This window comes from Tetrao urogallus (assembly GCF_951394365.1).
Source record: "Tetrao urogallus genome assembly, chromosome: 6".
NCBI classification, from domain to species: domain Eukaryota; kingdom Metazoa; phylum Chordata; class Aves; order Galliformes; family Phasianidae; genus Tetrao; species Tetrao urogallus.
The window spans coordinates 11471708-11499242 of record NC_136819.1 but is presented as its reverse complement, the minus strand read 5'-3'; the positions used below and the strand labels follow the sequence as shown (position 1 = coordinate 11499242).

General features: G+C 37.3%; 1 protein-coding gene across 3 annotated transcripts in view; it reads left to right on the top strand.

Annotated features, from left to right (window-relative positions):
- Positions 1-27535, top strand: part of SOX6 (SRY-box transcription factor 6) — a gene marked incomplete at both ends in the record, with an annotated part of 220615 nt that overhangs the window by 77097 nt on the left and 115983 nt on the right. For 2 of the 3 annotated variants that reach the window (XM_079536794.1, XM_079536793.1), the window contains 2 exons: positions 5046-5218; positions 8744-8818. In XM_079536794.1, the coding sequence (XP_079392920.1) occupies positions 5046-5218; positions 8744-8818 (248 nt within the window). The remainder of the gene's footprint in view (positions 1-5045; positions 5219-8743; positions 8819-27535) is intronic. The other variant, XM_079536792.1, reaches the window with a different exon arrangement.

Below are 27535 nucleotides of genomic sequence, written 5' to 3'. Positions count from 1 at the left end.
TACGCAAAAACAATAATAACCTACTGAAAAATTAAAATTGCATTATTTTTGGAGCTTGTGACAATAAGCATGAAGTCAAGAAAATACATCCAAAGAACTATCACAAATAAAAGACCATTTTTTTTCCTCAGAACTTGTGGTGAAAGTAATTGTTATATTTGCAGTTTTACAAAAAGTCTTTGAACACTATCGACTTCTCAACAACACAAATTTTTAAATAGTGCTGGTGAGGGGAGTCAATGGATCAAATTCAGTTTATCTGAAGTCACTGAAATAAAGGCCCCTAAGAAAAATGTGTCAAATTTAAAGGTCTTTCCTAACTGAAGACCATTTTGCGATAGAGCCAAAGGTTAATAAAATCAGTAGTGAATGTAGCAATTTTACAGATAAGCTATTCACAACTAGTGTAGCTACTTGAATAAAAAGCTAATTCAGTTCTAAAATGCCACATGCAGTAGCAGTGAATAGCTGCTTTTAGGTGCTTTCTGGAGGAGGATAAAATACAGAATCACAGCACTCTTCTTTTCCAGCATCCCTGGCTGCCTGTAAATTGCTGTGAATGGGACTGTAGGCTGACAGGCTCTATTAAGACAAACTGCCTTTCTCATCGGAGAGATAAAATAAATCAGGTGTTTAGTCAAATTAAAATACTTCAGATGGAGCAGGCCCTGGGGAGCACTGATCCACCTGACAAATCTGAGAGAAACTCAAGACAGATGTGTTTTGGGGATAAGGAAGACCCCATGGAAAAAAAAAAAAAAAAGCACTGCTGTCTTTGGAGCAGGAGAATAGGATTAGAAAAGAGAAAGAGAGCTGTGATATATAATATTTTGTGGATGCTGGCATATTTACTGTATATTTTTTACTAAGCTTTTTGTTTTATCTGTTTTTATGGCAAATACATTTTACAGAGAGCTATACTTTATTTTATTTATAGGTATTTTTTAGTCAGCAGAAGAAGTTTATTTACTGGTAATGAGTTTAGGAATCTCATTGCTTACTGCAGTAAGTGGATGCAAAACAGATGATGATGGCACACAGCTACTGATGACCTCTCTTGGCCCAGCCAGATCAGCTCAATCTGGTCTGCATTCTGAGCAAGTTGTTTTTATTGGTATTTAAACTGTAAAATAATGGTTGGGATTTTCCACTCTAAAATTAAATTATACCTCCCCCCTACTCTCGTCATACAACAACATGCTGCATCTTGTGCTTTTTCCTGTCTTGAGCCGTGTTCGGTTAGGTATTGTGCAGCTTCATGGAGGTCTCCTTATTTTCCAGAAGCACAGTGTACTTTCTGCGGTCATCAGTCCTACCCTGTTGTTGGATCACATAGCACAGTGCAAATTAAAGAGTAGAGTGTTTTAAAGGGGGTTATTCATTTTAGATGTGTTCCTCTGAGGGGGGAAAAAAAAAGAAAGAAAAACAATTACTATGAGTTTCTGAATAGGAACAGTTATTTATGTTCTCTATTGTATAAAATAATAATAATAATAATAATGAAATGACCTTATAAATGTGCTGCAACTATATCAAACAGTTCTGATTAATCATAACAAAACAATAAAATATCATAGCCTTAACAGGCATTCTTTGTGGTACCTTTCTGCTGATGTTATGAAGCAAGCAGAGAGTATACAAAGCATACAGGATAAGATAGAAACAGAGCAGGAGATGCATATCTGCTTTGGGTGTGTAAAGTATTTTATGACTGTAAAAATCAGAGGTCTGCATTACAGTGCCAGAGCTGCTTGACAGATGTGAAAGTCTCGAGCTGTGGTTTCCCAGGTGGCAGTGAATGGCAATAAGTATCATTTGAGGCAGCAGGTTACTTCCTATTGGCTTTCTAAAATAGGCGGACTGATTGATCTCTTCCTGCCATAATGGACAAGTAGGGTTTTTTTGGCAGAATAGTCCTTTATCTATAAAAATAAATGTCAGTGTACTATAACGTATTCCAAAGCACCTAACTAACCTTTCATTCGTGTTGCAAAATATTCAAGACTAAATCAAGTTAGAGTGTAAGGTGGTTAATGCTAGTCAGTGCAGAAGTCCTAGACGATCAAAATGATGTCAACAGCATGGAGCTCAGTACAAGCTAATGGATCCTGGCAAGGCAATATATTCTATACAGATATTTTTCCAGAACTGGCTGACTGGCAGAGCACAGAGGATCGTTGTTGGTGGTGCAGAGTCCGCTTGGAGGCCTGTAACTAGCGGTGTTCCTCAGGGGTCGGTGCTGGGTCCGGTCTTGTTCAACATCTTCATCAATGACCTTGATGAGGGGACAGTGGCCACCCTCAGCAAGTTTGCTGATGATACGAAGTTGGGAGGATTGGCTGACACGCCTGAAGGCTGTGCTGCCATTCAGCAAGACCTGGATAGGCTGGAGAGCTGGGCAGAAAAAAACCGGATGAGGTTTAACAAAAGCAAGTGCAGAGTCTTGCATCTGGGGAGGAATAATTGCATGCACCAGTACAGGTTGGGGGATGACCTGCTGGAAGGGAGCTCTGTGGAGAGGGACCTGGGTGTCCTGGTGGACGACAGGTTGGCCATGAGCCAACAGTGTGCCCTTGTGGCCAAGAGGGCCAATGGCATACTGGGGTGCATTAAAAAGAGCGTGTCCAGCAGGTCGAGGGAGGTGATCCTCCCCCTCTACTCTGCCCTGGTGAGGCCTCATCTGGAGTACTGCGTCCAGTTCTGGGCTCCCCAGTACAAAAAAGACAGGGATCTCTTGGGAAGAGTCCAGCGGAGGGCCACAAAGATGGTGAAGGGCCTGGAGCATCTCTCCTATGAAGAAAGGCTGAGTGAACTGGGTCTGTTCAGCCTTGAGAAAAGAAGACTGAGAGGGGACCTGATCCAGGTCTATACATATCTAAGGTGTGGGGGGCAGAATGGCGAGGCCAGACTCTTTTCAGTGGTGAATGGAGACAGGACAAGGGGAAACGTCTGGAAACTGCAGCATAGGAAGTTCCGCACAAATGTGCGCAAGAACTTCTTGACAGTGAGGTGACGGAGCACTGGAACAGGCTGCCCAGGGAGGTGGTGGAGTCTCCTTCTCTGGAGATGTTCAAGACCTGCCTGGATGCCTACCTGTGCGACCTGCTGTAGGGAACCTGCTTTGGCAGGGGGGTTGGACTCGATGATCTCTGGAGGTCCCTTCCAACCCCTACAATTCTGTGATTCTGTGATTTTCCCAGCCAGGTACCTGCCTAGACTTACTTTTAAAATCTTTTTAAAGTTTGCTCTGAAACAGCTTTTTGCAGAAATAATCTTTTCTTGTTTCAGTTGTGTGTGTCATCCTAAGGATTTGCAGTAAGCTTGAATATTTGAGTGTCCTGCAGTTTTAACTTCATGCAGCCATTGTATTTCAAGGACTAAAAAAAAGTGCTAACCATTTCTGAAACTTTCACTGCAACATGAGAAGTTACTTGTGTTTCCCTATCAGAAACCTTTGTCACATGCATATTGAGATAAGATTTAGCATTACGGAATGCTGAAACATTAATATGTAGCAGACTTAAAACTAGGATAGTTAATAGTGTCTAAGACATTGAATATTTTCAGTACTTTATGTAGTAAAATGCAATTAACAACTGTACAGAAAAACAGGTACTTTTTGTATCTGTGACTTTGATTGTTTACAGTGAATGAGTTTAGCCATCTTTTGATAGAAGGCAAGTGTAGACAGAGGCTATTTGTGTGACACTTGTGCAAAGGAAAAGACCAGTAAATGGTAGAGCATCTTGGGTTTGTGACCTGCTTAGCAAGAGTCTGTCTTGTTTTCCCTCTCCTTATGAAACCTGTCAACCTCTTTCTTCTCTTCCCTAGAAGATACCCATCTTACTCCTGGGAAGAAGGTGGAGTCATAATTTTGGTGACAGTTTCTCCATTTCCTCCCAGGTCCTGTTCCTCACACATTTTCTTCCTCTTCAGAAAGCCCTGTAAATTCCTTATCACAATTGTGAATGGAGGAAAGGAAGGATGCTAATACCCTCTCTCTTATGCTGCTTCTCCTATCATTGTGGCAGATAACAGGCTTGACTACTTCTCAATTTGCTTAGCTTCTTCTCTAACTTTCAATTCTCCTGTACAACTTACAATTGGTTCATTTATGTCCTTTCCAACCGTGAACCTCCTTCATATGCTCTTCCCATATTCCCAAACTGCTGCCTCAGCTTCTTATAGTGCTGGGAGTCTGAGAAGCTCACACAGGGTAATGCAGTGTACGGCTCAAATATGGGAGCTGACATTGCTGTTTGTGACAGAGTAACATGTTCATATGTAAGATGGGATATTTTTGCATTGATTTGCAAAAGGACCCTGTACTCTTTACTTAGGAGACCCATGCAATTTACCCATAAACAGACCATTAAGCATCATTAGCGCAAAGAATAAATGTACCGTAGTTTCGTATTAATTAAGCGCTCTCTGTAGAGTAAACTTTGAAAGTTAAATGAAAATTTTTAAGCCATTTTCTCAGGTTAGCCATTTCTCTTAGGGACAAGTAGAGCTCATTTTAAATACATATTCCATAACTAAAGCTTACATTTACCCAAATGACCCGCCAGATATATGGGCATTTCAGAGAAATGATCAATAAACTATTAAACTGCTTCTTCGATGGAACAGCAGCCTTTAAAATTTTCTTTTGCATTCTTGCATAGTTAGGGAAAAAAACAACCTAACAAAATATATAAAGTGAAGGAAAATTATATCTAATAAACTCTGAATGTATTTATCACACTGGGCAGATTTAGATGGAAAGAGATAGGGATTTGTACATGTTGCATCATTAATTTCTCCTGCCAGAAAAAAAAAAAAAATTAATACTCTATCTTTTTGCTTCTGTTTTTGTTATGTCCTCCACTTCTAAGGGCATAGCAAAGCTATGTGCTACATTCTTTGGGGATTTTTTAGTAAAATATATATTCAAGCTGCCACTTGAAATAAGCACGTTGGTGATTCCGCCAGTTCTTTTGTGAATATTACTTGGTAACTCTCGTCTATCTCATATTTACAGTACATTTTTTCTGCACATTTAGGTACACCAGAAAGCCTGGCAGAAAAAGAGCGACAGCTCTCTACCATGATCACCCAGCTGATCAGCTTACGGGAGCAGCTCCTGGCTGCCCATGATGAACAGAAAAAGCTGGCAGCCTCACAAATTGAAAAACAACGACAGCAAATGGATCTTGCTCGCCAACAGCAAGAACAGGTGAGGATCCAAAAAAGAAACCTGTGAAAACCTCTGAAAATGTGAAAATGGTTCATGTAGAATGCTAAACATAAATACTTCTATATTGTTCTGCTCTGTCTTTTCTTTTTTTTTTTTGTTGTTGTTGTTGTTGTCGTTGTTAAAAAACCTTATATATCTTCAGAAATTGTTGTTTTTTCCATGAAGAGAAAAAATATTGCAGAATCCTAAGAGAAAGGAGGGTGTGGAAATTCAAATGATTTCATTCTTAGAACAAATTGAATTTGATAGATTTCACAGTTCTTACTTCTGTACTGAGAAGTGATTTAGGAGTCACCAATGAGCCACACTGTAGGTATTATTTGACTGTTTCTCTTTTTGACAAGAAAAGAATTGGACGGAAAAATGTAATGCCAAAACTTCATGAGATACATTTTATAAGCAACATTTGGTTTGTTTGTTTGCATGCTGTTTTTTGTTGGTTTATTATTTATTTATTTATTTAAAGAAATCCATTGGCCAAAGATCTCTCCTTTTCTCACAAGTGGTCCCATACAGTAGTCCCCTAGGCATTAGATCAGACAGATCCAAATGAATGTGTGATTTTTAGGAATCTGACATTATTACTAGAATTATCTTTTCAGTTAAAAGTATTTTATAGGATATATGCAGCAATATATGCTCTGTTGATTTTAATGAGTTGTGACGTCTCGTATTTTATGTGCTTGAGTATTTGCCCACATGTAGGAATATGGACTCATCCCCTAATGGAAAATAACATAAAGGAACACTGTAAAAAATCAGAAGTTAGAATGTCATTTAGCCATCCAGAGATGACACAGTAATTAACTATTGACACTTGTGAATAAGCTAGCACAAATTAATCTTGACACATTTGCAGACGAGTGATATCTTACAGTGAACACTTTGTAATTATATTTCAAAATGAAAATTAAATGACACTTAAAACTAGGTTGTCATGCTCAATGAAGCAAGCATGTAGCTCAACCGATAGGCAAATAAAATTCAGAATTTGAGCCACATGGTGCTTGTGTACCCTACTTTACTGTGTCAAGTCTATATATCAAGATTCTGCTATGGTAAATTGCATTGTGGGATACTGGATACATTTTCCATTGCAGTGCTTTTCTAAGAGGAACCATTGAGATGAGATGCTTCATGGTATTTTTCTGCGTTTTTTCAGGAAACGCCTATTTAAATGGTATTATATTGTACATACAACTACAAAATCTGTTCACAGGCAATCAAGAACTGTAGCAAGTCAGTGCCTTTGCATATGTAAACAAAGGTCTCACTGTTGCCTTGCCTATAGCTTACAACGTGAAGTAGCAGTTGGGTCACCAGCAGCTCCAAACAAGCTTTGACATAGAGCACTGTGAATCTGTGGAAAAAGATATGTCAGAAAGAATGACCGATGATGCAGCTCCATTCAGTGTCTGATTTCAATATGAAACTACAAGAAATTCCTTTCTGGAACTCAGTATCATCATAATAATCCTTCAAATACCTTCACTGACATTTTAGCAGCAGGAATGTGCTACACTGTGAGCGGAAAGCCAGCAGAACTCATCTTAAGTGATGAGCAACATAGTCCAAATGTGTAATAGCACAATTGATGTATTACTAATTAAAACAGTAACACAAGCACTTGCATAGGTTTGTTAAATATACATAAGTATTTGTAGCACAGGGCTGCTTTTCCAAGTGCAGACGCCACTGCAGACCACTGATAACAGATGATTTGAGGTGCTAAGATCTGCCTCTGGGCACTCAGGCAACCTCTGTTTGAGCTGCCTTTTTAACTAACAGACTAGGGCCTGATTTTTCAGTCTGTATTCACCATAATTTTATTGTATTTACTGGGAGATTGGTCCAGAAATATTTGACCACCGAACAAACTCCAAAAGGAATTTGATCCCTGTTGCAGGTATCATTGTTCTGGGCTTTGATAGTTGCTTGATTCCTTTTATAGTGCACTTTGCTTTGATCCAGTCCCAGAATCACAGAACTCAGGTTGTTTCTTTGAGGCCATGTGCAAGACTTAGAATGTATGGATTTTTTGTTGGTCCCCCATACAAAAGTGAGTTTCAACTGTAGCAGTGGAAAAAATGACAGAGCTATTTCCAGGTGAAAAAGTGAGAGATGAAGGAAATGACAGACTTGATCTCTGTGAGCACTTATGAGCCTCTAATATGTACCTGCAGGTTCCTTATGAGTTATTCTGAATGGTTTGCACTACGTGCAACTACTTTGCACTAAGACTACATGATTGTTTATTTTCAAATCAATCTTGCTACCTTTCATTCACTTTTTTTTTTTAATAATAAAAATATTTTGTTTAGCTTTCTCTGTTTACAACAGAGCGTGCTTGAGGTTTTGCCAAAATGGAAACAGTGAACTTGAGTGATCAAACTCCTAGTGCCACCAAATTTGTGCTGTTTTATGGGGTTCTTCAGCTCTAGGTAAATATTGATAGGAGAGGAAATTATATTTGAGAAATGAAAGCAGAAGTGCTGAAGCTGGAGCTTCTAGGAAACACAAATCTTGTCCTTGTTACAGGCTGCTGTGCAGTTTGCCTCCTAAAGCAGCTGTTCAGTTTCCCCCACTTCCCATGGCTTTCCCCTGTAGCTGCAAGCTGCCTAATCCATCACAAGGAGCAGCTCTGAGGGCAAGATTCCCTTCCCCTTCTGCCTTTGCATGCTGATTTTGGAGGGTGTGTAGGAACAGTCAGGGCAGGGCAGCATCTCTCATGAGTCTTTGTTCTCCCCCATGCTTGCTTCTCTCCTCTTAGATATATATTGAACCTTTACTCTCAAGATCATTCACTGAATCTACTGAGACTGGGAATATGTACTTATTTCACAGTGTTGTGTTGAGGATGACCTACTGAGCACCAAATGCTTCTTTTATACTGTGTAAGACCCTACTTCCTTGAGTAGTCTCAAGGAGGACTTTGAGATTCGTAAGGGAAGCAATGTGCTGCTCACTGTGAATGAAGTTAAGAGAAGCTTGCCCTAGGATCTTGTGCTGAATAGTGAAACATCTATAAATACTAGCTACGGCTTCAGTTCAGCAAAGCAGGAAAATGTGTGTTTAACCTTAAGCACCTGAGTAATCCCATTCCCATTCAGCAAAGCACTTAATTTTAAGCATGTGTTTCATTCCCATTGTAGTTAAAGGTAATGCATCATAGACAAAGTTCACCACAGGCTTAAACGCTTTGTTGAATAGCGATGAGATTATTCACATGCACACAGCTAAACCTGTGTTTTTATGCTTTCCTGATTTGAGGTCTAAGTGCTTAAAATACATATTTCTTGCAGGATAGCTACACTTTCACGTTGCTTTTAAGTTAAAAATGTTTATATCACATGCACAGATATCTCCATAATGTATTTCATTTAAGGAAAAAAATACTGATCCTTGATAAAAACGAAGTAAAAAATATCAGAAAAAAATTTCACTCAATAATATTGAAATTTCAATATTACTGTTTTAATTTAATGAAAATTTTATTTCTAATAGATTGCAAGACAACAGCAGCAACTTCTGCAACAGCAGCACAAAATCAATCTACTGCAGCAGCAAATTCAGGTCAGTGTGTTTTATTGCTCTCTTCTGATTATACTTAAATTCCATTTATGGAGTTGGAAGGTTCTAAAATAAAGCAGCCACATGCTTTACTAACATGCCTGAGTAAAGGGGCCTTTTAGGAAGGTCTCTGTGCCTTCAAAAATTGTTGTTGAATGCATTTTTGTTGGACAGAGATTTTCTTCAATGAGCAGAGCGTTTGTGGACAAGGGGAAATGGTTTCAAGCTAAAAGAGGGGAGATTTAGATTGGATAGAAGGAAAAGGTTTTTTTACAAAAAGGGTAGGGAAGCAATGGAACAAGTTGCCAAGAGAAGTGGTGGAAGCCCAATTCCTGGGGGCATTCAAAGTCAGGCTGGATGGGACTCTGAGCTCCTGATCTAGCTGTAGGTGTTCCTGTTCATTGCAGGAGTGTTGAACTAGATGGCTTTTAAAAGTCCCTTCCAACTGAAATGATTCTTGTTTTTTCCAATTCAGTGAAACTGTACCTGCATCAATCTGGGAGTGCTCTGCAGGTATTCAAATACATGTACTCAGAACCTGGTTTAAATTTGTACAAATAGGTCCACTCTCACGTATATACACAATTATGAAATGACATATAGATACGTTGCTGTGAAAGTAATGCCTCCTATTTGTTTCATGGACACTACAATGGATACAAAGATAATGTTATTTGATATATCAAATACTTAGCTACAAAATACTATTTTTCAGTTATCTGAAAACTACCACTGGCAATGCATTTTTGCTGGTAATGAACAAGAGCCTTCATGACATGCTCATAAAAATTTTCACCAGTGGAGGTGACCTGCAGTCTCTGACACCTCTGCTGAAATGCACCACCCATGCACTGTCTGGTTTCCATAAATGTTCAGCAAGCATTGATGAATGTCAGTGGGTGATGGTTTTTTGGTTTTGTTGTTGGTTTTTTTTTTATTTTTTTTCCACATGGTGGAATTTAGTGATACAGTTCTGTCTCATCTGCACTTCCATGTTATACTCCATTTTGTCAGACTGGCCCTCTGCTGCTATCTGTCACACAGCAACAACATGTAACAGGTTATTGGCAATGAAGTTCAGCCTCGGCTACCATACTACCAATATCCACCTCTGACATTGTTGGCCAACATAATAAAATAGGAGGCATTACTTCGGGGGTTGTAGATGAGAGGCACTGTTGACATGCGATTCTGTTGCCGCTTCTGACTTTGAAATCATTTTCATGGAACTGTTTTTGGATTTCAGTATTTCATTTTGGATTATGGTGTTCCCAGCCATTTCCTTAAGTTTGGACTATCAGCTGATTGCCATGCTATTAGATGGCAAAACTGAAGGCTTTTTTCCCTCCTAGGAAAAAAATGCATGTAAATGCTTTTGCAAATATCGTAGTGCAGTTTCTGTTGGACTTTCATGAGTTTAATCAACATTTAAATGTGTTGATACCGGGACTGAGAGATACAATTGAATTTTAAAGAGTTGCATTTGTCACTGTCTATAGGAAAATTGTATGTTCACATTAGGGGTACACCGATGGTGGAAGAGATGTTAGAATTGTGAAAGGAAGAATACAATCTTGTTCCCTAAGGGTTAACTGCAAGTCTGGCTTCAGAAAACAAAATTTGTATAAAAATCTTTGCTTAATATAAAAGCTAACATTGAAACATTGCTGAATGAGATAAACAAAATAGTTATTTGTAGGAGTTTATAATATTTAAATTCCTTTCAAAATCAGGACACAGAAAGAGAAATCATACCAGCTCATTTTTGTCCCTATTTGGAGAATGTGCCTATGTGTTACTGGGAAGTGTCCTGCTCTCTAGTAAAAAATTTAGAGGCACTTTATGTTTCAGTTGAATCACTATCCAGTAGCTTTACTGATGCCAGGGAAATGCTATCTTAGAATAGATTGCAGATTTGTTTTCTTGTTCACTCCCCAGTTCTCTCATATGTGGTGCTGAACCCTACAAGTTTCTTTTTTATGTTCTTTCCTAGACATGTATGCTAATAGGTGTTTTAATGATTATTTTGTTCATGCGAGCTGAATTATTTCCCTGTGATAGTTCCCTATCTTCACTTGAAAATTCTTGCCAGTGTAAGCTACTCTTCCTTAGTTCTTCAGGAGTTTGATTTTTTTATTTATCCTTATATTTGCATGGAACAAATGATATTGATGTGGATATGGTGAGTCTAATTGATGTATTTGGGACAGAGAGGACCATTTCTTCTCCTAGATTGTTAGCTAGACTGCTTGTGCATTTCTCATTGCCTGAGGAACATCATCAACTTCAGTGTGAAACATTGTCTATGTTGGATAGGTGCCCTCTCAAAAGCTTGTTAGGAGGTTGTTTCCTGGACTAAACATCAGCTTACATAGTCCATTTGCTTGTAAGCCATGTGATTCCTCTTTGTTTATTGGTTTTTACTTAATTCTTTGGCAGGTTTGCTAGCCAGGAGTTGCTTGGAAGAGAAGTTAATTGCTAAGTCACCTTGACAGTTCATAGTAGGTTATGTTGCTGTTAAATTGATTTTGAGTGTTGCAGCTGAGATCTGTAGCACTCTAAGGGCAGACTATAGGTGGGATGGAACTAAATGAGGGGGCAAGTGAGAGATGTAGCACTGGGCTGTTTCTCTTAGGCTCCCTCCCTGCATCTTCTCAGGAGAGCCCAATACTGAGATGCAAGTCTTACTACTTATGCTAGGTAGAATTCATCATATCAAAAGTAGATAAGTGCAGTATAGATTGTCTCCATTAATTATCCAGATTGTTTTTACAATAAGCAGAGAGAAGCAGAGTAAATAATTTCAGGATGTAATTCATCTCTTCTTAAAGTAGACATTTAAAATATGTCAGATGACAGTTTTTTTTTCCATTAACTATAAGAGATGTGGGTGCTAATGCCTATGATGCAGAGGTCTGAAGTGAGATGAGGTGAATCCTGCTCTCTATGGCTTGAGGGGAAAAAACAATTTTGTAATAAACATTTACATTCTCAGCTTATTTCTTTGGTCTTGGTAAAATTTGGGGCTTGATAGCCTTCTTGATTTAGAAGATCTATTTGTTTAAAGATACTCTTGAGCAAGCCTTTTAAGGAAACATTTAAATTTTTAAATATACTTCGTATGCAGGGAAAGACAATAGCACTATTCCATGCCCCTCTCCTTACAAAATGGAAGTAGTCCAGGTGCCAGTTCAGTCTGGGCAGAGCTGCTCAAAGTAAGTACAGTGTGTTCTCCAGCATGCATAGGGCATTGCTGTGCAGTGTTATCATCACAAGACACATAGTGTACCTCCGTCATCTTATGAGGTACAATGCTAATTTTTAAACAACAATTTCCATGAGTAAGTGCATCTAATTCATTTAACCCTTTAAACAATTAGAAATAACTGCAAATTGAACTTACAACATTTCCATCAACAAAATAGAAGTGGAAATCATTCATATTAAATAGAACACCTCCTTCCCTGGATACCTATTGGGTTAATTTTAATGAGCATTTTCATTATTTAGTATTTATTATTTATGACGTTTTATGCTATTTATTTAACCACTGTTAACACCTTATTTAAATTAGGTTTTTTAAGACTATTTACTTGAGCACCTTACTCCAGACATGCTACACATCCAAAACCTTGTCAGCAATCCATGGGCAATGAGCCTAGCTTAGCATATGAAAACAGATTTTCTCACGTTTTCTAAGCAGAGCTTCTGATACTTTCATGGTGTACAATACGGGGAGAACAGTTTTGCATTTGCTAAAGGGACTGGGAATCTGGAATTTTCTCAGTTCAAAAATTGTTTCCTTTTCCTCCATTTGAGCATGTTTTGGGAACTTAAATGAAAAAATACAAACAAGTGCGGTGTATTACTACTTTTCAATTCAAATTCTTCTTAGGAAAGAGGATAAACTCTCTTCTACAGTGAAGTCTGTAGAGGTAGGCTGAAATCTAGTATGTCAAGTTAAGATCATTCTGCAAAGCTTTTAGTGAGGATCACATTAAGAAAATACTTGAAGATAAGTCAAAGCTCTCTAGGTTGATTCAGATTCTTTAGAGATCGATTTTTATTTTTTTTTAATATTAATTCTTGAAGTAGTAGGAACAAAATGAATTGGGGGATTTAGTGGTCCATCATAAAGAGAAGACTACACTGAAAGAAAGGAAGGCTTGTGCCCATATAACAGTTTCTACCTGAAAGGATTGAGGTTACAAAATTCCTGTGAACTTGAACTCAGTGCCCCATTGCCAGAATTTAACTCTTCCAGCACAAGGCTTGAAGACTGCCTCTGACTCACGGTGTCCAGCTGAGGAGGGGATTAGATCCTGCTGATGCTCGGAGCATGTAGCTCCAGGATTTCTCTATTTGTGGAGGCATTTAAGGGCTGAAATTCTGTCTTCCCTCCTTTGGTTGGCAAGCTTCATTAGGGTGAGTCCTAAATAGTGGCTGAAACTTCTAAAAGGGATGCTGGTTGTTAAACCTCTCTGAAAACAAATGGCAATGAGTATTACAGGGAGAGCTATTCCAAACTACTTTCATCCATTTCTCTTTGCCTTATTCCTCTCTACAGTACTATGTCCAATGCTATTACAAATCATTTCTTTTTCTGTTTGAATCAGGTATGATTCCACAACATAGAATAGCTGGCTTCTGCTCTCATATGTATTCTGTTTTAATTTGGCTGTTGGAAATTATTTTTAATGGTATTTTTGTTTGTTTGTTTTAGTTTATACATTAATGCTGTTGTAACTTCATATTAACGTACTTGCATTGTCCATTTTAGTGAAAAAGAGCGAACATAATTGCTGTGATAGTAAACAAACAAAAGAATAGTGACATCAGAATTAGAACTATTTAAACTGTCCTTGAATAGGAATAATTTGGATCATACTTAAGAGGCTGAACCAATGAGTCTCTCTTCTTATCCATGATTAACTACTGACAAGTCAGGTACCTGGTGAGCTGAATAAGGACTATCTCTTTATGTGAAGTACATGTCTAAAGATCAGGAATAATTACATTCCACATTAGCCTTCCTGGCCTCCCTGACCTGCTTAATTAATTTTTTGCTAGGATAATAATAGTAGAAATAGATTTAAAGATATGCTTCATCATTAAGTATGTAACTGACCTCCAATTTCAAGAGCTAAACCTTTCATTTATTGCCTTTTGGACACAGGTTAAAGCTCTTTGCAGTGAGCCTGCTGAAAATGCTCAAGCTGGAATCTCGTTATTGTCATTTCAGTTATGCACTCTTAAGATTGTCTCTCTTTGTATTTAGCACTGACAAGCAAAATACAATTGCAGTGCTACTGTTTTGGCTCTAGGAAATATTCTCCCTTCACTGTTTGTTTTTTTTTTTATTAATTGTTTTTCATTCTCTTTTCCTTTTTTTTTTTTCCTCTCTCTTGTTTTTTTTCTTGTTGTTATTGATCATGAAACCGATCCCCTTCCAGCGACCTCTGAAAAGGACCAAATAAAGCCATTGAAAGCAATTTGATACTTCTATTGGCAGGGTACGCAGATCAGATACTCCCTTGAAAGAGAACGAGAGTTATAAACAAAGCTTAGAAGTCTAGGAATAGCCCCCAGCTTCAGCAAACCCTTAAAATATTTTGTAATTGTATCTTCAATCATGAATTAGCCAGGAAAAACAGACCTTTTTTGCCTTTATATTTCACTGCTGTATGCTGTTTTTAATTGCCCACAGGCACACTGTTGTGATCTTCTTTGGAAGTTTAAAACCAGGATAAAAATGCAAATCTAATTATTTCTTTTATCTAATCTAATTAACTTTTAAAAGTAATGATAGATGCTCTATAGCCTGCATCAAACATTTTAATAATGATGTTTCTGGATTAAAGAATAAGTAAAACTACTGCAATTTATAAGCAGTCAAGATTATGCTAGTTGAAAATATGAATTATTGTGGTGACTTTAATAAACTATAGCAGTAGCTTATTAATTTATTGTAGAAGAGATACATTTTCTACAAATTCCAGGTTGGTTCCCAGTTCTCACTGGTATATTTTTTCTTTGTTGATTTTTTTTTTTTTTTAATTTTTTTTTAGCAGTTCAGTGTCAAAAAATCTATGTCTAGACCCCTTCTGGAAAGAAATTGTTTGCATGGAAGAGAGAAATTGTGATTAGGTGCCTGAAACTTGTAGCTGACTGCTAAATCGGTGGTTGAGATCCACGGGGCTCTTCTGTAGGCGTGGCATCATGGCTTTTGTCCAACTCAGAACTTGCTCAGCAAAACTGATGCAAGGACAAAAGACTAATATGCTCCACATCAAAGTCAAATGTTTCATATTTTATTAATTATTACACGGTCATTTATTAATGAGTTCTAAAGTCCTTGTTTGATAATTACCTAAGCAAACGCTCTGTTACAGCTTTTTTCACCAAAAGCCATGTCCTTGGCTGTCTGTCTTGGGATTTCCACTGTTGGTAGGGTGTTAGCAGCAGCAATGTATGATCCTTACACTCTTTCAGCAGCCCACGCTTTAATAGATACACCAACAGTGCTCCCTATCCTTTATCCAGCCTCAAACTACTACAATACTACAAATGCTTTAGCATGACAGCATAGTCGTAGCTTAAGCAAAATGACACATTGGTTAAGGCTTCATCCTCTCTTGATGATTCTGGTCTCACATCTTGGTTCTTCATTTGTAAGGCTTCTGCTAACTGCTGTTGGAAACAAGTATTATTCTGGAAAAGCAGAATATAATTCTGGATTCCACTCCTGACACAATCCCTTAAACTGTTTGCAGTCTTGATGTGGTAGGGATTTTTTCAATCGTTATATTTACTACGGCCTTCTAACTGTTAGAAAATGAGACAGCTATTTTAATTCACTATATGTGTTGTTTTTTTTTAATAGCTTTATTTCGCCTACTCGAGTCTAAACAAATTGTATTTAATGCAAAAATTAAGCCTTGTGTATCTCTTTCATATGACTTCTCTAATTATAGAGCAGTAAATGGTAGAATAGCATATGTTAGCAACATGAGCAGCAGTCTATGAAATGAGCTACAAGTTAATAAAATGATCTTGTGGTGGTGTTGGCCAAATGTTAGCACACATGTTTCGGAAAGTGATATTTCAACAGACTTGAAGAATAGAACTTTGGCACACGGGTGCTGAACATGATCTGATGTGTGGAAATTAGTTAAACCAAAGTAAATGTCATTGTTCCTCATGTTGGTGCAGAAAATGATAGTATCTGTCCTCCTACTTTCCCTCTCCCACATCTATTTTAAAGTTGGAAATGTAGGCACAGGCATCTATTCTCCCCAGTTCAAGTACTGTTGCTTCTTCTGGGTGTGTTGCGTTGCAATCTTGCCAGTGGCTTAAGGGCTTGTTTTCAGCTGTGCCTATGCCAAAGCCAGGGCCACAGTCTCACTGATTTTACTGGGCCCAAACACTCGTTCTGCCACCTGTGCTTACAGGTTTGAACTGTGATAATTATGGGTAGATTATAGTCAGCTTTCGGATAACAGAAGATCAAGCAAATATTTGCTAACCACCTGTACTGCTGCCCAGGGCTCACTCTTAGCTGCTGGTCAGCCCATTCCAACCAAGCAAAATGCTCTGGCAGCCTCAGTGCTCTCAGATCCATACAATCTTGTTTAGCTCCCAAAAAGCTTGGCAGAGATTGTTCTTTCAAACCCTTCTGGTGCTATTCCTCTAATAGTATAGGTCAGCATCACCCCCACTGTCATTCAGTATTATGCAGTAACTACAATATTGCAATATTTGGAAAAGTGCAGTTATAATGCAATATTAGCTCCAGCAGAGAAAACCAGTTTCCTTCCTAAGTGACATATACACAAACTAAAATGGGTAATGGGGAGCAGAAACAGAGCCAACTGGCTGCCTACCAATGGGGCTGACCCTGTGAAGTCTTATTTGCTTGAGTAATACTTCCCTAGCCAGTATTTGATGACTTGTATCTAAGTGTTACTCGCGTAAGTAGGCTTTGAGGAATTGGGCATCTCACATGAAGAAGGACTTAGAATATTAATATTGTGGTCAGGATATCAAAGATATAAATGAAGCAGGATTTTTAAGGGGTGTAATTTGTTTTTCTAGTTGAATGTGTAGTTGGAAAAAACAGACAACCTTTTGGGCACACAAGACATTTTCAGGTCTTAATGTCTGTGTTACATCAAAACATATCCCAGGACTGACACAGAAACTGCCAAATATGTTGGTCTTTCCTATCTAATTAGTTACCTTTTCAATGATTATTTCTGTGATTGATAAGCACGTGATGGCCAAGAGGAGAAAAAAAAAAAAAAAGGATTTCCATGACTTTTTTTTTAACTGACACATTCATCAGGAGATAGTGAATAAAGAAAATGGTTAATAGATGTTAGTATTGAAATGACTTGATTTATGGAGATATTCAGGTATACAGGCAAGACTGGAATGTGATGATATCAGAGGTCAAAATTTCTGTCTGCCAAAACAGGTATTTAGACTAAAATGATGAAGTACAGCCCCACATAAAAAGGCCAAAAGCATTTAGAAAAATAAATTGCGAAGTACTTTTGAAAATCTCACAGTAAAATCTTAAATTTACCAGATGGGCTAAACCCTGACCTAAAGGATCAGAATTGTTTTTCAGTTGTTACCCTTAGCAGTGTATAAAAACAATTAGAAAGTGTAATGATTTTGTTCAGTAATTGTGGGAATTCTAAAGATTTCAGAAGTATTATTGAATCAATTTGAGCATGAAAACTTGTTTAAAATATATTTGATGTCGGCAAGTAAGAAGTAAATGCATTGCTCTCAGAATGCTTCAGGAAGTATGAAACATGAAGATAGTAACATTACATGCAAACAAATAAGTAAACCAGGCGCTATTTAAAATTTACTATACATTTGATGGCATATATTCAGAGGTAAAGTAAATTAATATTTCTAATACTCTTGGCCCCTAAGCAACCAGTTAATCCAGACACTTGCAAAAATAACAAAGCATAGTTTTCCATGCCCTGGCCAGGTATTTTGTCTCTAATTTTAAACTCATCGTCAAAGTAAGGAAAAGCTGATTAAAGATTGCAGTTTACACCATATCTCTTTTTTAATAGAGCCTCTCCTCCCAGATAATTAGATAATATAGTGGGTTATGTTATATGCAAGATTTTTAGTTGTTTGAAAACATGAGTCTTTTATATAAACCTAATACATATCATCTTCAGCAAGTTGGACATTTGCACAGCTTGGGTAAATTATGTCTGTATTGAGAAACTAAGAAGCTACACAGTGTGCGTTCCATACTTGAGAGATGGGAAATAAAAGTTGATATACTGTGCGACACATGATATAACACAGTGAAATATCTTTTAAATTCCAGAGGGATGCACTGAGATCACCACACTTAATTCACATGCACTAACTCCTACAGAATGTTATTAATTTTAAATTGAAGTTTGTAATCATAAAATAAAAAGAAAATAAATGAGGTAAACAGTATACAATAGCGTATTATGAAATGCTGAATTAATCTTATTTACTCACCTAAAGTGACAGTATATAAGAAAACATTAAAATCGCAACATCAAACAATCAAAGCAAAGAAATTGATGGTGGTGAAATCCATCTTGAGACCTATCGCTGCCCCACAGTAAGAAAGAGGACTTCTGGGCCAGGGAACTTTATTTTAAAGTAATGTATTAGTGATTTTTTATTCTGTAAACTGGAGAGGAGGAGCAACATATAGTTATTTTACAATCTACATCAGTAGTGGGAAGGTGAGCCCTAAGTGTTTGCTACCTGTTTGCTACAGGTAGCAAAATGAAGCTGATGATGCAATATATACCTAATTGACTATGCACAGACTGGTACTCCTTATCTGAAAAAGTAAGTTATATTATGTAAATAAGGAAAAAACTTTTATTAGAGGAGGCACTTGTTTTTTGCTGTGATGAGGAGTGATTTGTATAGAAGAATTCTACTGTCACTGTTCTGGCTTTGCCTTTTCCATCTCATTGAATTTTATTGGTTGCATATTTTCAGAATACTCATCTCCTCTGTAACTGCATATCTGAGTTTCATAAGCTCAAGTGTATTATCCTCACAACACTCTTTTTAGGCAGAATAAAAAGCCCATAGATATTTGGGGTATCTAATTTTAGATATGTAATTTGGATGACTGAATTAGGATTTTAGACTCCATAATAAAGCAGTCCAGGTGCTTTGAATTACCTTCTGTTGATTAGACAGGGAGGGTAGGTTCCTAATTTAGGTATCTAAGTTAAATCTCCTGATTGACTTGCTCCAGATCTTATAAAAAAATTAACAGACCTGAAATCTGTGTTTTCAGAATTCATAGGGTGGATCTCTAATGTCTCAATCATCCTTTCTCTCATGATTTTCTGTTAAATTAGCTCTTGCCTTCATTTATTCTGATGGAGTTGGTTTGTTTTTTTTTTTTTTTGCCAGAGCAAATCTGCTTCAGCCTGCCAGAGAAATATTTGTTCGTTCCTTTCACCCACTCTATTCCTTCAAACAAAAAGTATTTCAGCTAGTTTGAATCTCTTGTGGTCGTGATGCAGACTGTTGTCATATACAAAGAGCCAAGTGGAGAGACTCACTCAATGAAGCAGCCTACTGCTTCCCAAATCCATGCATTTTCTTTGTAGATATACGCTCTGTAGGGTATTGAAGAAACTTACTTGAAACAGCTGTTAAATAATGCTTTTTATTTAATCAAAATGGCTGCTTCTAAATGGAGATCTTCACTGCTGCATTTTAGGCCAGAATATACTTTTATAGGCAAGTTATAAACCTCTGAAAAAGGAGGCTTATAATGGAAAGGTTGACACAACATTAATTTTAGTGTTGTAAACGCAATGGTATAATTTTGGAAAAAAAGCCTTTATAGCTCTGCTAAGATATTAATTGCAGGAAATTACAGCATATCCTATTAAAGTATTATGTCAGTGGCATACATAGCATATAACACCTTTGCATATTCTCCCTTGTTTTCACGGCGTTTTGCATTTTGATCTGTAAAGAGTAGGTGGATAAAGTGGCTCAAAGTTTCTGATCATTATTGCTGAAGGGGAAAAATCAGCCTGGATCATTATCCATGTTCTTTATGGCTGTTCTAGAAACAAATATCCTGTTACTCAGGTAAATTCAGTAGGAGTACTGCTGAAGTGAAAGTCTTACATTTATTTTGTGACTTTTGGACCAAAGATTTGAATTTGGACCTGATCCTTGCTCACAAGTTTGCTTTAGTTAGATTCTTTCCAGAATTACAACAGCCTTTGTGGCCAATTTATTTGTATGCATAAGGGCTTACTTTTAATTACCTTATGCTTACAGAATCATTCCTGACTGTTACTACATGGCAGACCCAGTTTCTTACCTTTCTAATTTCTCTTCATTCGAGTTATTTAGTAATTCATTTTGTGTATAAATGATGGAGGAGAAACTGTAGATCCCTACATCTAAGTTAAATGAAGTGCATTCACTTGCATTTTTTTTTCCCAATATATTATATTTTATATATTATATAATTTATTTATAATATATTTTATATATTATACATTTTTCAATATATTATAAATTTTATAATAATTTCAAATATTTCAAAGCCATAGGTTATTTATTGTTTATTGCATTTATTATTTTTGCTACTGTTAAGATTATAGGGGCATAATATAACAGTATCATGTTACAGAAATTTCTACTTCTGTGGTACTTTTTTGTTAATTTCTTGGTGTTAGCATGAGCTGAATTAAAGCATTTGGGTGCAGCCTAAGGTGGGGTATGAATTCACTGTGGATGAACTGCTGTTACTGCAGCTTCTTTTGGCTGTCAGACCTTTCAGGACAAGGACTACATCTTAAATTTGTAAAACTCCTCACATAGACATTCCAGTAAAAAATATCAATAATAACAATACAGATTTTCTTGTTTAAATGTGAGTGAGGCCTAGAGTCTTAATATTTTATTTCTTTTCCCTTTTGAAGTCAGTGGAGCTTACATAATAGTTTTATACAAAAAAACACACACACCCAAAAACATCAGGACTGTTGTATAGCAGATAAATACCTAACAAAGTGGGAGAAAAGACCATCTCTGAAACCCCACTGATACATTGGTTCATTGGACCGTTGATGTTTCCCATTAATTGTAAGACTTTAACATATAGCCATTGACTATATCTGGTTTTACTTATCAAATCCAGAACTGCTTTTTCTCTGCCTGCTGAGCAGGGAAAACTCCATGCTTTACCAGTTTCTTTTTACTTGGGGCTCCCAGTATCATCAGGATTAAAGCTGTCAGCTCTCTTTATTTTGTGGTTTTAAATACAAAGTGAAATACTGTTGCCTGAAAAATGGCATGCTTTCAGTGTATAAGTTAAAAATTGCTGAGTGGACAAAACAAAAAGGATCCCTGTTAATAGCAGGCATTGAAATACTGCTTTCACCATTTTGGGGAAAGAAGATAGAGCTCTGCACTTTAATTTGTTTTTATTCTACACCACTAACTTGTCTTCATTGGCTTAATCCTACACTCAAGTATAAGGGAAAACTCGTGCTTAAGTTAGTGAGAGTTTTGCTTCATTGAATGCAGTGCAGGGTGCCATTTCCTCAGCTGGTGTTGTTCATTTTCTCTCCACTTATGTCAGTCTAATACTGGAAGTACAGAATTAGGCCCGCTTTTTAAAAACAAAAAGAGCTCACGTGGAAATGACAGCATTTCATTTTGCTTTTTTTATTCGCTGTAAAATATTCCTCTGCTGTGTTTGTGCATTTATATTTGGGGATAATTGTGCCTATCCGCTCTAGAATGCTCAGAGGTAGCTGATAGGTTCTGTATGAATATTTTTGTCTTGTAGGCTGTTTACTTTGGTTATCGCTTTTTGCTATTAATACTTTTTAATCATCAGAGTCCTTTTTCTTTTTTTTAGTTTTATCCAGAATAGTATAGATGCATCTTTATGATAAAATTTTATAATGGAGAAAACCAAAATGATTTCCTCGCTAGATTACTTCCCTGTTTCGTTTGTCTTAATTGAGAAAAGACTTTCAAGGCAAGCTACACATCTGTCATTTTATTCACCCTGTTGTTTTACTGTCAGTTGAAATATGCGTACATTTCGGATGTAACTTTAGGAGGAACTGAATATACTAGTAATTTATACAATAGACACTGATGATTATTGACCATTAAAATGTAATAAAACATTTCCTGTGTGAAATAGATGTAGCATCAAACGTCTTTATTTCTGACAGTAAATGTTTCAGGTTTACTACACAGGCATTAATGTTATTATATAAATGTAAAAATCTGGCTACACTCTAGCACAGGGTCACCTCTTATAAAACAAATGGCATTGTAAGCAAGAGAAAAAATACTTTGAAGAAAGTCTCAGGCTCATACGTATATTAACCAGAGCAGATGAAATGATTTATTGGGTTTTATACACAATCTGTAAAGGGTAAGCATTGCTAACAGAATGAGTGGCAGCCTCAGGGAGCTGAGTAGCCCCCAGGGACCAGCCTTTGTTCCTCTGGACTTGACAGGCATGTGTCCCTGTTAAATGAGGGCTTAATTTCTCTCATATGTGCACAATTTCCAAGCTCAACAAAGGCAGCCAGGACTGGAGCTATTTAAAAGAGCCAGCTCAGGAGGAAGCATTTCTGGAGAAAAGGGATGCTAAGGGGCTAATTACTCACCGTAGTTCAGTAACTGATATATATATATATATACACACATTTTTTTTTCCCCTAAGCAAGTTTTATTAACACAAAACCGCCACTTTCATTTTGCATAAACATACACTAAAATTACAGGAGTGTTATTTCTCTTTGAAAAATAGCCATTTAAAGAGGTCTCTCTGACCAAAAATAAAGCAAGAAGTGTGTTCATTTTATCTCAGTCCTGCAATGAAAACCATCACCTCTTAAGCTCAGGGAATAATTTCCTCCAAAAGGTACAGAGAAATTTCTTCTCTAACATCTTCCTTTTCTTTCTTGATCTCTGTCTCGTGTATTGTAGTAGGAATCCTCATTTCTTACTGCATTCAAGTAAATATGTTAATTAAAAATGTCCAGATAAATGGTTCAGCAAACATAAAGCTTATTCATATTTACTTAATTACATGTCTAGTGTGGTAAGCTTTTTATAATTCTCTTGCTACATATTTAAATATGTGTTTAGACCCAGTAGACCTTTCTGGTACCTTTGAAATAGTGTAATGACACTACTCCATACAAGAAGTGGGACTTTTCCCTTTCATTTTCTAATGTTTTTGGGTCACCCTTCAGTTACTTGCCGATGCCATGTTCTGTGGAGAATAGGGCAGCAGTTTGACAGTGATGCAGTATTTTTTAAAGCATGGAATACACAGTTACTTTCTCTGGCCATGTTGCCAAGTCTGCTGTTACCTTGAAAGAAGGATAAGCCACTCTAGTGCAGGAGGTTTGAAAATCTTGTGGTCACCATTAGTAAAGCAGCTCGTCAAGAAATACTACATGGTTTCAGGCATGTTTCCTATTCTGAATCAAACGGGAAACTTCCTTCTGAAACAGGCAACACATTTGGTTCTTCTCTGTCAGAACACTCTGACCCTCTCAATATCAGAACACCCCATCTGCCTCGCTCCAATTTATAGGAGGGAGATGAGGTTCTTTTAATATCTGTATATCCGGTGTGAGATTAAGAAACAACGGTTCGTATGTTGGTCCGACCAGTTTATTACAAATCCTAATCAGGGAGACGGAGAAGGGAAGGAGGGCGATAGAAAAGATAGGAAAGATGCAAGAATCGCGTAAAGTGGGGATAGTCACCACCAGGATCCAGCAGCGGTCCCGTTGCACGGCGTTTGAAGGTCCGAGGCAGCGGGGGGCGGGAAGAAGCAGCGTGGCCGGCAAGCAGCGGAGGCAGTCGCGGAGCCAATCCTTGAGGAAGCAGCAGCGCTCAGGCAGCAGGCCCAGGAGAGTTCGTCAGCATGCACGTGTCACCTCAGGAGCAATGTGATCATCAGGAATCCTTCATCTGCTTCATGAATCTGTTGCCAGAAACCCTCTGTTCACGGTTTTCGATTCCCCTTTTATCCTCCTTGTTCTCCTGCCTACGTGACAAGGATGGGCCTTGAGCAAGAGTCATTGAGTACCCCCTGAGATGGCCATCATCCTGAGATAGGCCCACACAAAGGAGCACTTCACAGCTATTTAGCTGCAGCTCATCTCTCTCGTTGCCCCTGGCCTTGTCCATCTGCGTCCCCCAGACAAAGGATTTCACAACCTTTGCCCAGGACTTGCCTGGACTTGTACAGGTCCATCTGTGTCCCCAGCAAGCTTTGAGACACAGACGCTAACGGAATAATATCTTACACCATGCCACCCCCTCTTGCCTAAAATGCTCTCCCAGAGCTCAGTGGGGCCTGCTCCTCTGCGGGGCTGTGCGCGCCTCAGCGTGGCGGCAGAGATGGCTTTCAGTTACGAGGCCTCAGAGCTCATAGGTGTGCTCAGGGCTTGGTGAGGGCACACTTGTGAAAACAGAGACAACAGCTGCAGTGACCTCACTAGAAAATATTTGCTTGTTGAATCAAGAAGAGCCTTTCAGTATGAAGGAGATAACGTTCAGAAAGAAAGTTCAGAAGCTGGAGCTTCTAACGAGGTGCTGCTTCCAAATGAGGTAAACAAAGGAAAGCCTTTATTTTTCCCCTGCATGATTTCTTTGCCACGTAATTTTTTAAGGTTTTTTTTTTTTTTTTTTTAATGGTAGCCTTATTTAAATTCTTTATATCAAGTGGAACATTTTTAGAACTAAACATATTTCCAATATAGTGATTATAATCCTTAGAGTTGATTTGGAAATTTCAGATAAAGGACATAATCTCTCTAACTTGCATTGAAAACAAAAACTGTAACTCAATGAATACTAGAGAAGTGAGTTTTTTTTTTCCTGCCCATTTCAGTTTTCTCACCTATTACATAATCTCAGCAGCATAAATAGACATCCTGAGAGAATTAATGTAAGAAGTCATCAGGATTTCAACTCTGAGCTCTACTGTAAATGGAGAAAGACAGTGAATGTGCAAAGTACAGGTTGCAGAATGCTAAGAATGAAGCTAGTTGTAAACTTTTAAATGTTTGAAATAATCCCTATGTAGGCAGTGCTCTAGCAGCATGAAGAATGAGAAATTTCAGAGATATTAGTTTAAACATAAAACATTCATTATCTATTTCTGAGAAAAGGATGGACAATGGATTATTGGAATGGTATGTAGGACTTGCAGTTTACCTGCTCTTTCCTTTGAAAGCTTTGTTTCATGCTGAAAAAGGGGATGATAGTAATAGGGAGGAGTGGAAGGCTTCATTAGGATTTAAGAGATTTGTTTAGGGTATTTTTTAGTCATCATTTAGTCAATAAACTTATTCATGCTCGCTAAATAAAGTAATTGTGATAGAAGTTGCAAACCTGACTCTTATCCTTTTTATGTCTGTGCAAATCCAAAATAACTCCACAGAATAGAGGCAGTATATCTGCCTCCATCTTGGTAACAGATTTACAGCTGTCACGGCTCAGAATCACCCATTTATTTCCTTTCTCCCTAGAGATGACAAAGTATATAACACTTGATGAACTGCAGCTTCCAGGGACATTTAGACATTAATGCTACAAAGGCCTGTATTGCAGGTTGAAATCTTGCCTGGATTAAAATTCTGCTTTGGATAAAGTTAAGGAACTACATGTATGCAGGGGCACTTGGTGCTGATATAAGGCTGAGGGAAAATAATTTAACTTGAATTCCATGCAGATTTTGGCTAAGCTTCTCTCTGAAGAATTGTTTCCATTCCTTGGTGGAGGGGTTCCTTAATAACAAACTTTCTTTCCATCTGATTGAGAGAAAGCACCTCCTAATCAGAAAGGAAGGTCCCACACAGATTACCTTCTTGTCATGCGATGACAGGACCCAGATGTCACTGAGGATTTGTGAAGAGCTGTAGAGAGTATTAGAGCTATGGCTCCTTAGGACTTAACATTTGTTAAGTTTTGTGGGTTTTGTTTTGTTTTGATATATATTTTTTAAGAGCCAAAAAAAACCCTAAACAAAAAAAAAAAAAACAAAAAAACAAAAAAACAGAAAACCAACATCTTACAATAGATGAAAAAGGTTACTATTACCTTATTATTAGGTTACTGTTTCCAGCTCAAAATAATATTTTATTCCTTTGCTGCACTGTTAGTTTACCAATATGAAATGTTAATCGTGTAAAGGTAGTGTTTCAGGATCTACTGAAAAAAAAAAAAAAGGAATAATAAAAATTCCTTCTCACATTCTTGATACCTGACTGTTTTTACTCAGTGCTGCACTGCTCCTCCCATCTTGTTCTGTATTTACAAGTAGCATTCTGTCTTTTGTGCAAGTTTTATTACTATATTGCAGCTTGCCTCAATCAAGAGGTAGTAATGAATGCAAATTTCAGTCAGCTTGCCTATTTTTTCAGTGTTTTACATAGCATTTTGTTAAAAAAACACAACAAAACAAAACAAAAAAACAACAAAACAAAACCACACACATTTTTTTACCCTGATTTCCTAAGAAAAGAACTTATAAACTGTGCTGCCAATCTGCCTAGCACAATTCAACTTGAATGAATTTGAGACGCATTAAGTAATTGTGATCAAGCTTGAGATGGTTGAAAAATCCTAAAAAGTATTGCATTCAGTTAAGCCCCAGGAAAATTAGTGGCTCTGGTAAACACTTTCGGGTTGTCCTGGAAGGAAAGGTTTGAGTCTAAGCTTTCTCCATATCTGAATATGAAGAATGTTCTTGAAAAAGTGATGTTAAAATGCCCTAAATTCAGGAAAAGTTTTGATTAGAGCTTATACTTCAATAGGTATAAAAGGAGCAAAAATCTGAGTTTGTATCTCTTGCAGAGCCATAGAAAACAAATATTTGTAAGTTTTGTTGCGTACAAAACTACTTGTTCTGCATATAAAAACACTTCCCTTAGAAAAGGAGCTTTGGGTACAGATCAGAATACTTTCTTTGTTTCTTGCAGAGGGTCTGTGCATCTCAGGGAAAGTGGAATGGGAAAGATTTTATTTCTGGTGAAATGTACCCTACATGTTCTCTGCAGACCTACCAGCTGGAATGTTGTCTGAAGTTTCAGAGAATGTGCTTTGATTATACAGCACTATTTGAAGGACTATCTTACAGGAGATTTTACTCTAAAAAACAAAACAAAACACCAGTCTGTCATCTGCTGTAGTTCTTAGGTTCTTCCCTTTGTTATGTTTGCTATGTCGAGGCTTAGTTAAATTTTTTTCCATTTCACCCACAAGAAGTTTTGTGGATGCTTTGTAAACTTCTGGTGGCGAGACTATGAATTTTTTTTTACAGTAGTAATACATAGATTAAATTTAGGGAACCCACTAAAACAGTTGAGGTTTAGATACTTGGAGACCTTATTTTGGAAATTATTTTCATCTCATTTATCCCTTTTTGTATCATTCTGGGAGCAAGAATTCTAACCAGCAACAGAAGTACTTTTATTTAATTAGAATAGCACTAAAATAAGAGAGTTTGGGAGAGATCTGTGGTCTCTACATTTAATCTGTGAATTTTTAATTTTTTTTTCAGTAATTCACAGCTAGAAATGATTAGCCTTAAAATATACCTTAAATGTAAAATATATCTTAAAATATAGATATTTCTATCTGTCTTAGGAAGGAGGTATAGTCTGT